This window comes from Triticum urartu, chromosome 1A (assembly GCF_056163025.1).
Source record: "Triticum urartu cultivar PI428250 chromosome 1A, HENAU_Tu73, whole genome shotgun sequence".
In the NCBI taxonomy this organism is placed as follows: Eukaryota; Viridiplantae; Streptophyta; class Magnoliopsida; order Poales; family Poaceae; genus Triticum; species Triticum urartu.
Window position 1 is genome coordinate 238,614,900 of NC_141873.1, and position 11,853 is coordinate 238,626,752.

The 11,853-nt window shown below is 42.6% G+C and overlaps 1 protein-coding gene across 21 annotated transcripts; it reads left to right on the forward strand.

The window, feature by feature from the left end:
- Window positions 1-668: 668 nt before the first annotated feature.
- On the forward strand, window positions 669-7,022 carry LOC125553643 (uncharacterized). Of its 21 annotated transcripts, none has more exons than XM_087517672.1 (8): window positions 672-1,067; window positions 2,824-2,887; window positions 2,972-3,061; window positions 3,158-3,445; window positions 3,581-3,754; window positions 4,326-4,398; window positions 4,470-4,536; window positions 5,188-7,022. In XM_087517672.1, exons 4-7 carry the CDS (start codon window positions 3,385-3,387, stop codon window positions 4,522-4,524), a joined length of 363 nt encoding a protein of 120 aa, XP_087373798.1. In that variant the 5' UTR covers window positions 672-1,067; window positions 2,824-2,887; window positions 2,972-3,061; window positions 3,158-3,384; the 3' UTR covers window positions 4,525-4,536; window positions 5,188-7,022. The 21 variants fall into 21 exon arrangements, 17 of the variants coding, with proteins under 17 accessions (XP_087373798.1, XP_087373800.1, XP_087373816.1 ...); XM_087517674.1 differs by having other exon boundaries at window positions 6,125-7,022; XM_087517690.1 differs by having other exon boundaries at window positions 673-1,067; window positions 4,497-4,536.
- Window positions 7,023-11,853: the final 4,831 nt, after the last annotated feature.

Here is an 11,853-nt window from a genome sequence, read left to right on the forward strand (position 1 = left end):
TAGCTGCTGGATTTTCTTGAATTTATGAAGAAATAGGAATTCCCGGATCATAAATCATGTGCACAAAGCTACGTTTGTCCTTACTAGGGGGACTAATGTCTAAATGAAAGTAATCTCTCGAATTTCCTTCAAAAGGAAGGGCCAACGGGTTCAAAAACTTGAACGAAAAAGGAGCGTCGAATGATGTTATTTGACTTTCCAGGCCAAAAAGTCCTCCTTAGAACCAAATTGGAAGGCACCCCAGACCTCCTAGCGCTAGCAAGGAGTATTTTCTGGATTTGCACGCTCGTCGGGAGCATTTTTAGTACTTGTGGGTCCAAAACGGACTCATGACAACGTTATGACCGTTTTAGTGAACACCGGTTCATTATATGTCAGTCCTTGAAAGAATTTGACTTTCTGGTGACGCTTTTCGCCGAACCGCCCCGAATTTGTGTGTCCCCGATGCTCGAGATATTGTATCTCTACTCCTAATGGAGCAGTTGGTAGTCTCCGCCGGTTAATTTTCATCCCACCTCCACTGTTTTTTGCCTCGATGTCGTACTAACTCTTCCGCACCCGTTCCCGCGGCGAACCAAAAAAACAGAAAAAACGGCGATGTGGGACAAGGGATCTAGTTGTTCATTGACCGGTCTATGCATAAAAAACTTTGTGAAAAAGATCTACGACAGTAAACCTATGAAAAAAAAACCAGCTAACAGATCCAGTCGTTGACGATTCCTCCTGCGCTCGAATCACACGCGCACGTCCCCCCGCTCGGTCCCTTCCCCGCAGCCCTTTCAGTTCAACGTCGCACGACAACCGCCGCTGTTCACGTTGAGTATCCGCCGGGGTTCACTTCCACGGCGATCCCTATGTGCGGCGCCGTTCTTGACGAGTTTTGAGGACCCGCAGATTCGTCGCCGCCCAGATGCAGGAACCGTCGTGATTCGCGTAATGATCCGACGCCGATCCGTTCCAGGAGCCGTCATCGTTCGCGTACAGATCCGCCGCCGATCCGCGGCCTGAGTCGCGGTTCGCGTACAGATCCAGCGGTGATCCCTTGCCGTAGCCGATCGCGAATATAGGTATTATACAAAACACTGTATTTACATAAATCTTTGCTACTTATACGCAGCACATATTTACATTGATTTCTCAAGAAGCACAAAAGCCTGTCTTTAGTTAACAACATTGTGTAGCTTCTCATTTCTTATGACACATAGTCAATTAATCAGCTATTATGAAATCATCCTAGTAAAAATGAATAAGCTGCCATTATATTCATGGTACAGGTGAGAATGAATAGCAATAGCAGATAGTTGCTGAATAGGGCTGAACCAAAAACTTGCCTGTATGAACGTGCAAAGCAGTAGAGATAATTGAACGTAGTTATTGCTTGAATCTCCACACATTGTATGCCATAATTCAACCTGCTCAAAATGAACCGTTCAGCAAAATAGTTTTGGTGGTAAAGAACATAAAGTAGTATAGTGTTGATCTTGTCACTTCTATGCAGCATATACAGAAGCATGAGCTCTCTAGAAGCACTTGTACTGAAATATGATGCACTTGTACTGAAATATTTGGAGCCCAATGTTTTTAAGTGGATATTATATATAAAGAATTAAAGATTCAACTTTTTTTCCTTGTGCCTATTTAATTGACACTATCAGATGTGAGCAAAGGCTAAGAAACATCATGTACAGTGTAGATAGCAAAACTATACTCTGGCAATGCACAAATCTTGAAAATAAGCACAGTTAGTTCTCTGGAGAAATTAAGGGTAATTCTAAGTAGAAATATTAACTACCTAAGCCTAAATAAAGCACACGTAGTCAAAATAGCACTGCAACCTGCTATGCAATCGTTAACCTGGACATGGGGAATCAAAATGTCCAAAGTATGAAAGTAGCATATATACACACATAGAAATGTTAGGAACAACATACAGTATATTTTGTTTTAGGTTTACCCCAGCCACTCCGTTCAGGCATAGACCTTCCAAGTCTATGTGCCCCAAGCAAAGCAATGATTCCCTGCAGGCACAGGGTACACACAGCTCAAAAATACCTATCCAGACAACATGGGAAAACAGGTGACTAAGAATAGTATCTACACACCTTGTCATCAAGGCCCATTCATGCAGATTGAGGTCTGACCAATACCCCATTATATCTGTCTAGGTTAGAATAAATATTTAAATATTCTATTCAAACCTAAATTCCTTTCTTTCCTCAACCTTGAATCGCTAATACACTGCAAGTCCTTCCAGTAATAAGATATTAATGAATAAGCAGCAAACAAAATTTTCCTCATTGTATGAAGACAGCAGACTCATGACTTACCATTATACAAAGAAACAAATTTCTTGCTTTGTCTAATGGTAAGTCATGAGTCTGTTGTCTTCATACAATGAGGAAATTTCCCACTTTCACTGCCACTGAACGCTACATATCAATTAAGTTAACAGACAAAGCTCACAATTCATAAGGATTTTTCTTTCTTTCTGATTTGGCATGTCAACCATGAGAGACATGACAAACTATCAAGAATGCAGGTAAGAAAATATGAAACACTACTAACCAAGTGTATAATAACCCCGTGATTGGTTTCTACTCCTTAAAACAGTTCTCAATTGACACCAGATAAAAGGTAGGAAGGGCACTTTGTATGAATTACCATCCTTTGGAAAAATTGAATAAACAGCACTTTGTATGACAAAATAAGTAATAAGCAGAGTGAGTTCATGCATTGAAGAGCTTGCTACCCCACCCCCGCTATTTCAAATATTCTTGCCATTAGGCAATGGTCATTTAATGTCAGGGAACTGCCATTCCATAGGTGCATATGGGGAATTCAAAAAGCAAGGCAGGTGAACATCAACAAATAGAGGATGTTACTACGGGTATGATGCACTCTATTAGAAATTCCTACACATGCGTTCAATGCATTTATAATAGTAACAAGCTTTGTGCATAATGTATTGCAGGCCTTACGAGCGGGAGAAATGTTGAATAATACAATGCAAGCATCATACCCGTAGCTGAAAATGTTGACGATACTTACACGATGGTTCCAGGTATAAGACTATGTGAAGATTGGTGAGAATGTTGCCTGCATAGTTTGTCACCTATGTATCATTGGTCTTATATTCATCCTGGTCACAACGCTACAGATGGATCAAGATCGCTATGGATTGGAGACCATCATGATGCTTCGTTGTTGGCTCCAAGTAATCTAACACAGGATTATGGCACATATGTAGCATAGGATTCATATGGTACTGACTCATCCGCATTTCATATGACATGGTTTATAATTATGGGTGTTCACCTTCATGTACAACATACCGCATTTTTTGTTGATTGGTAAGTTGTAGGGTGTGAACCTTTAAACGATGAGATGCGCATGTTGAATCAGAATAAGACGGATGGTGTGATGAAGCTACAAGATGATACTCAAGGTATTCCCATGCATGCTTATCCACCATCCAAACTGATGTATTCGGTAGCGGGATGAGCTTTATGGGCTTTTTGGTTTTTTGGTTTTTTGGGATGAGCTTTATGGGCTTTTTGGTTTTACTTTTAACATGATGCAGACGACAGAACTTCCGAGCAGCACGCAACAGGAGTTGTATTTAATGAACACAAAAATTACGCTGACGGAACAAGGGAGCAGTTCAACGCACAGAGGCGTGCAGCTTATCGGAAGAACAAAGAGGAGGATACTGTCAGGTTACAAGAGGAGAATCAACCTTCCCTTTCAAATTCTGGTAAGTTGTTTAACGTGAGTTTGCTGACTAATCTTAGGTTCATATAAATTATTATTTGAACACGTATAGTATGCGAAATATTTGTTATAGTAACTTGACTGTATAATACTTCTTAATGTGCAAAGTTCCAAATGCTGGTTTCGTATATGTTGTATCAATGTGATCTAAGTGAGTTGTAAACATAACCTGAATATATTTGCCCTGACTAAACATAACCTAAATAAACATAACATGCATAGAGAAACCTATTGTTCAACTAGACCTCTAAAATCCCATGCTCATACTTTTTTTATTCACTAACTGGCCAAAGAGAGAATCTCGGAGATAATGCTATCATGGTTCTATGGAAGGCTTATCTTGGTTCTATGGAAGTTTTAATCTCCACTGTTGACTCACTTAAGGTTTGTAAAGTGAATCCTAAGACAAGTTCGAGGGGGCAATATGGACTTCTCTCTATATTACCAGAGGGCCTTGAAGACAATGAAAGCGACGAGTTCCTGCTGGTTCTGTTTTCTTGCAGGCGAAGTTCTTAATTATAATTATCAATGTGTTTTTTTTCTTAAGGACACAGTGAGATGCAACGCGAGGGAAATTGAAGCCAAAACATGCAGGATGACAGGAGTGTGCCATTTTTTCTATGACAGGTTAGTGATTTTATCCTTTTTGTATTTTTACATTCCTAGGTACAGAAGTTTATATGAAACGATTTGTTAAGGGCATGGGGTGGTTCTACAATCTTCAGGAAATCAAGCAGTAGCACCGGATGCTGACATGCATGGAAGGTATAGGAGTATATGTATTTGTAGAAATTCATCATCGCCCATAAATAAATCATCTCTGCCCTGCTTCCTCTGTCCGGCCGTCAAATCAAATTGCTTTGGTTCACAAGTTCGTTTCATCGTACATCTAGGTACACTAGAACAGAGAGACTACTTTCCTTGAATGGCTCATGCGAGTAAACTAACAATAGTTTTCATCCAAGATGCAGTTGTATATGTATCTTCATAGAGATGTAGATGCACAGGTAGTTCAATAGTGCACATGTTCATTGACAGGGATGCAGATGTAGTATACAACGGAGGTTATTGACAAGTTAAATATGATATAATCACACTATCATCCATACTGAAGCTTTTATTTAATATTTCTTTGTTTTGCAATGCTGAATATTTGCGGAACACAGTAAGATGTAATATATAGAGTATAGACTACAGATTCACCGAATCAGCTTGAACATTGTTATCATGCTTCATATGATTTGGTAATGATTTCAAAACAGTAGAATGGGGCAAACAAACCTGAAACCTTGTACTGTTCCTCACAGAAAAAACAATTACTATCGAGAGGTTTCATACTGAAATTGTTTCTTATCAACTAATGGTGTATTACTCCGGCCATGATTACAGTAGCTAACTACCCCATGATTACAACAGTAAAAATTGATAGGAGTACAAGCATTGGAGGAGTACTCAGTACTCACCATGTTCGACGAAGTCGTGGTGGTGGTGGTTGAGGAAGTCGTAGGTAACGGAGGCATCATCAGGGAGTAGGGACCATCTTCTCCTCGATTTAAATTGTAGTACTCCATGTACTCTCACTTGTAAACTATTTGAAATGCAGATCCACTCCAAGAATGTGCTCTAAAATGGAGTAACATGGAGTATACTCTAAAATCAGTTTAGTTTGAGCCCAGTAGATCAATCAAAGTACGCTGGCGTGATAACAAGAATACTGCAACCTAATCAGTTTGGTTTGAGCCAAGCAAGAGTACTAAAATCTTGACAAAAAGAATACTACAGCACGATGCACATTATTTCAGAGATGTTGATTTCAATACATACAACCCATTGAGAAACATGATTTTCAGAAATGTTGATTTCAGTTAAACTACAACGTTTACTCCAAGTAATACTCTAAGAAACAATACAAGCACCTACTGTACTGAAAGTACTCCTGTAGTGCAAATACTCTAGGCAGAATGTACTCCTACAGTACTGAAAGTGTACTCCTGTGAGTATCAAATTTACTGAATTTAGAGGCATCAAAATGCTCACACCCAAGTTCAATCATCTACACATGGAGTAGTGCAATCGAGAGGTCTTACCATGCTTGAATCAACAAGAGGCAGTGGTATCAGGAGCTGCATCGTCCAGGAGCAGCAGCAGCAGCCTTTCCAATCGCTCCTTGCGCCTTGCCTTTCCAATCTACTCACGTGGCAGAGAGCAGTTCTTGGCCATAGTACATCTGCATCCATATTCCATCCAGAGAAACAATCACAATCAGCTCCAGAATCTCTCCTTGCCTTTCCCCAAATCATAGGCTCCAGAGATTGGAAAGGGGTGGGGAAAATTAAGGATGCAAACCTTGCAGGTCGAGCATGGGGAGATCAACTTCAGGGGCGACCTAGGAGCAGGTGACGAGGAACTCATAGAAGCGATGGTGATAGAGGTGAAGGTGTCCGATGTTTCGATGAGATAGATATCATTTTCTATGGGAGTCGACTTTGACGATCCGACTATGAACGTGAGAAGACATCGCGCCTTAGCAATCGCTAAACCAACTTCCGAGGGTTATTGTGATGAGGACATCAATACCATTATTACACCCACAGCCCCTGCTGCTCTACATACTGGACCAATTAGTAGAGCTCGCGCATGCCAATTGAATTATCAGGTACTTTCATTTCTTGGTAACGATTCTAATGTTCATGAGAATATGATGCTGTCTAAATTGGATACATTTGTTTTGCTTACAAATGAAGGGCCTAGCTTGGACAAGAAGGATGAACCTTGGAGCAAGTTCAAGCATGAAGATGATGGCATATGCAAGGGGATCAAGAACGGAGTTACAAGTGATGATTTCAGGACTTTGAAGCCACCATAAGGAGTGCATGGAGCCTTGGACTTAATATACAAGATGCCACTTCATAAATTTCGTCCAGAGGCAATTCTAGGTGCTGCGTTACCTTATTATTGGGCTAGACCCATGTATTTTTGAAATACTTAAGTATAGGCTGTTTTTAGAGTCCATATGTGTGGGGAAAATAGAGTTAGGGTTGGTTTCGGACCCCTCCTCCAAGGGGCATGAAATTCTCCCCTCTTCCTCCATATATACAGCCCTTAGGGCATCATTTAGACTATGGGTTTTGTTCAGATTAAAAGTTCGCCATAGCTGCAACTTCGCGTACTTCGTTTGTGTCCAACGACCAGACCAAGACGTCACAGAACCCCACCTTGATCAATAAAGCCTTCATCTTATATTCGCAATATCCAGATTGCAATCTCAGTTTCTTGCTTGTTCTTCGTTTGCTCGCAGGAAACAGACCCTCGTGGTCAGGTTGATCGTGCTCCGGCGTGGTTAATAACCCCTCGGAAGTTGAATTAGCGATTGCTAAGGCGCGACGTCTCACACGTTTGTAGTCGGATCGTCAAGGTCGACTCCCACAGAAAGCGATAGCCACCATCTCATCGAAACATCGGGACACCCTTGCCTCTATCAAGTGTTATCGGATTTCCAGGTTGCTCGGTGAGATTTTACAGTTTTCCGTAGTTTAGATCGAGTCTGTTCTTCATACCTACAGTCCATGAAAAAAGCCAAAAAAAACTAGGGTTAGTTCATCATATCCGAACCAATCCGAGACTTTGCATAGTCTTTTTAGAGTTTTGCTTTGTTGAATTTGCGATTGCATCATCGTGTCGAGTTGCTGGTCTTAGCGTCTAGTTTCCTTTAGAGTTTCGAGTTATGTTCACAAGTTGTCACGTCGCCGCCGCACCATGTAACATCCCAAATTTTCAATTTGGAATGTTATACATAGGTCACCCATGCACATCATATTTTATTGCGTTTCGTTTCGCAATCCTCAAAATCCTAAGCAACTCAAGGACCCTCGGAGAGAGTTGGGGATTTCCAGGTTTTCATATTTGATTCTTATCAAATAATGAAACGAGGATTTTGATTTTAATAATTTTTCTCTCCGAAAAATATTTCGTATTAAAATATAAGAGAGGAGATAATATGACTTCTCCAAAATAATTGAAATATTGGAGGAAAAGTATTAAAATCATTTATTTTGATTTTTTATTCGATTTTATTTGCATTAGAAAAATTGCACGTTTTCGAAATTGCATTTTAGGGCCAAGAAAATGTTCATCTCGTTCTAAATATTTTACTTAGACGGTGAAAATTTGTTTTGGCATTTTTAGTTTTTTATTTTATTTTCTAGGATTTTATTTCTGTCAGCGAAATTGTTTTAAAAAAAATCTCCAGCCGACTGGGCCGAACCCAGCCGGGCTGCCGGCCCAAGCCGCCGCCGCCTTCCCGCGCGCGAGCACCGCCGCCGCCGAGCTCGGACCGGAGTCCGAGCCGGACTCCGCCTCCGCCGCGCCTTGCCCCCTCCTCCAAGTCGCCCCTCCTCCCCCTTTATATACGCACCACCCGCCCCCCCACCACTAGATGTAGGTACAAATGTCTCCATCCTCAATCATGTCGTAGTCGTAGCCATGGATGAAGGCCGAAGATGGCACATCATCACTCTCCTCTAAGATCAAAGATAAGGTCTCATGTGCGGTCTCATAGCTTGACTCGGAGTATGAGTCCAATATGGGCGCCGTCTTCATGTTGTTGAAGAGGTTCGTTCTCGTCGCCGTGCTCGAAGGGGATGACCCTTGCTCGACCTTCTTGTTGCCGTCTTGTTGTAGGAGGTCCATATGATGTGGCACCTCGTAGCTCGTCTCCATGACCGAAAGGAATGTCCCATTCTCGACCATCTTCCTTGGGGGGCTTCCGAAGATGGAAGTGTCGCCCTTGCTCGTAGGTGGTCGCCTTGTACTTGATGATGTCGATGTAGGAGAACTCATGGGAAGTAGGCGAAGATGCCGTACGTCCGAAGGCGAAGATGCCGAAGTGGTGGTGGTAGTAGCCGTAGCATGCTCTTGGTGGTGCTTGTCTCGCGGTCTTCTCTTGTGGTCATGAAGTTTGGACTTGGCGTGAAGTAGGGCTTGTTGGGACTTGTAGGTAGGCGCTTGGTGAGCATCGTCATGATGATGTTGGCGTTGTCGCACTTGAGCTCGTAGTAGATGCCGTTCGTCGTCGTCGTGCACATGTTGCTTGGAGGTGACTTGCCCTTCATGACGAGGTGGATCACATAGGTGATGGTGGTCGCCATCGAGATGTGGACATGGAAAACTTGCGCTTGTATCGCTTAGGCGCTTCGAAGATGATCGATTTGCTCGCCGCCGCCTTGAAGATGACGAAGGTGAAGTAGAATTGATCAAGGCCCGAATCTCCTCCATCCTTGCATCTTGCTCCTCCTTTTGTGCGAAAGCTTGTTGTTGATGTAGTCCCTTTTCCTCGCTTCGGAGTGGCGAATGTCGATGGAGAGGTTCTCGATTCTCTCTCGCAATCTTGATTGTGCGCTTTGCATTTGTCGTTGTAGATCAAAGATGGACACTTTGGTGATGTAGTTGTTCAAGCCGTCGTTGTTGTGGAAGACCGAAGATGAAATGCCTTGCCTATCCATCACAAGACTCGAGCCAATATGAGTGGGAGAAAGATAAGAACGAGTATCAAATGTACCTTGACCGAAGTTGAAGGTGGATCAATGATCACTCCAATGTGGAACAAGGAAATAGCACAATTGGTACCAATTCTTGTCGCTTTCTCACACCTATACAAATAAGGCTTATGGTGGAGCTCGGTGAGGATAGTGGCACAAAAATTTGATGTAAAATGTTAGCAAGAGTCAATAATGTTGAAAGAGATTCACAAATTCGCAAGTGAAACAAGTAGACCAATAGCAATGAATGGCACACGGAAACGCACACACGGATAGACAAATGGGGTCATGCAACCAAGGATGAGCACAAAATTTGGAATCCACGGAAAACGCTCGTGTTGCACAACTCAAGAGAGATGCTAGCATGATTGTTCTATAGGCAGATACGACACTTGTGCACAACCTATAAGATGCAAAATGTATCGACTTTCTATCCCATGTATGCTATATATGTATGATGTTCCGGTGGTATGATCCAAGATGATCGGATATGACAATCTTATATGCAATGTGGTATGATGCTATGGCACTTGCTTACAAGCTTCTTTGCTCTCTCTCTTTTTCTTTGCTTAAAAGCTTATTCTTTTTTTGTATGGCCACTTTGTGAAATGCACAAACCAAGATAGCAATTGGGTATATACGGCAACAAACTTGAGGCACACGAGATGATATGATACCGATATGGTATGGTATGTACGCAGTGTATCGTGTAGATCACTAATGTGCACAAGTAACATTGTCGGAAATATTCAAATGGCTAGTCTTGATAGGCAAGTGACACAAAATGGGCTAGGGGTTATCAATGCAATGGCAAGGGAATATACAAAGGAGGGATACCACGATACCAAGATGATATGGAGGTTACCGTCCTTGGCGATGATGAGGGGTGGCGATCTTGATGGAGATACCAAGATGATGGAGACTCGTCCCTAAGTAGCTGAAACACCTTAGGAAACGGAAAAACCGCGAACTCAAAATCTCAAACGTCAAATGTCAAAATGGTGGTAGCGAGGTGGTGATGGCGGAAGCTTAATGGGATTGCGGAAATGCAATTAAGGGTTTTGCGAGTAGGCAATGCAGGAATGGAGGGTAAGGTGGTGGACTGTAAATGGTGTCTGAGTTGGAAGCACGGTCCCTAAGTAGCCGAAACACCTTAGGAGACACAGCTCACAACACAAACAAAATCGGGGTAAGTTGGGGTGGCGGAAGTGTGAGGTAGGCAAAATTATGCAGAAGTTATGGTGGTGGTGGCGGTTGATGGAGAAGCAACCGTCCCTAAGTAGTCTAGACACCTTATGAGACTCAAATCACTCCTCAAGCAACCACTAATGCAATGGGGAACAAAATTAGTTAGGTTGCAGAAGTCGGTGGTATTGTACAGATGATGTGGTGGAAGCCCTAGGCAAAGATCCCAAAATTGTCAAAATTTTATGGAGTCAAAAGATGTTCGTGGTATTTTTGTGGGAAGGGGGATGTCAAGAGCTTTTCAACGAGCTAAAGAACACGAAAATCGGACTCCGGATGAATTAGTTATGGACAAAACAAAAATCAGCCGAAATGGGAATGTACAGGTATCAAACGTTCGAAGGTGGTCGGATGTCCGGGGGCCGGACGTCCAGGCGGGCCCAGAAGTCCGTAAATGAGGCTCGGGTTAGGGGTTCCGTTCGTCTGGTAGAGGTCGGACGTCCGGTCGGTCCAGGGGCTTTGGACGTCCGTGAAAGGCCGGTCGTCCGGTGGGTCGGGGTCAACGCGAGATGCGAGATCCGGGGCGCGATTTTGGGCAGAATTTGGGGATTTTGGGGTCAAAATAGAGGGGATTTCATGGATGAAAGATGACGAAATTTGGGGAGATTCTAGATCCACTTGAAACCAAGCAAATCTATGGATCAAATCCAAGAAAACTTCGTCAAACCAACAAATCACAAAAAATTGGGGCTATTTTTGGTGGGGATTTTGAAAATTGGGGAAGAACACAACATAATTAGGCTAGAAAACAACGAGGGGAGGCACCGAAATCATGATCAACGTGGCTCATGATACCAAGATGGTGTAGGGTAGGAACCCTAATCGGCCGATATTTCACGAAAAGAGCGGATCCCGCGATGAACATGAAGAACATGAGGAGGGAAACGAGGGGAAAATCACAAGGGGAACACAAGAGAACACTCAAACCAACAAGAATGATCCTTGAAACACGATAGGATATACAAGATCCAAAGTCAACAATGGACGGTACACGTGTTGTAGGGTGGAATCCTAAGTGGAGATCTTTCACGAATTGGAGGGGGAATCCCCAAGAACAAGATGAACACAAGAGGGAAAACAAGAGGAACACTCAAGAACAAGTCCAATCACACATCCACTAGACCAACAAACACACAAGATCCACAAGGTACATGAACAATCAAAGGAAACAAGATACATGGTAGAGTTCATCCCAAATCCTATGAAGGAGATGAGGGCTTGATGATCTAGATAGATCCTTCCCACAAGGGGGTCTTTATCCACTAGGGATCTTCTCCAATGGAGGTCTTGAACTCCAATG

What these genes read in the sequence shown, in the direction of transcription:
- LOC125553643 (XM_087517672.1), top strand. Translation starts at nt 3,385, where the DNA reads ATGCGCATGTTGAATCAGAATAAGACGGATGGTGTGATGAAGCTACAA. An exon ending in GCTACAAGATGATACTCAAG is followed by an intron (nt 3,446 to 3,580) that starts GTATTCCCATGC and finishes AACATGATGCAG; the next exon opens with ACGACAGAACTTCCGAGCAG. An exon ending in ACCTTCCCTTTCAAATTCTG is followed by an intron (nt 3,755 to 4,325) that starts GTAAGTTGTTTA and finishes TTAAGGACACAG; the next exon opens with TGAGATGCAACGCGAGGGAA.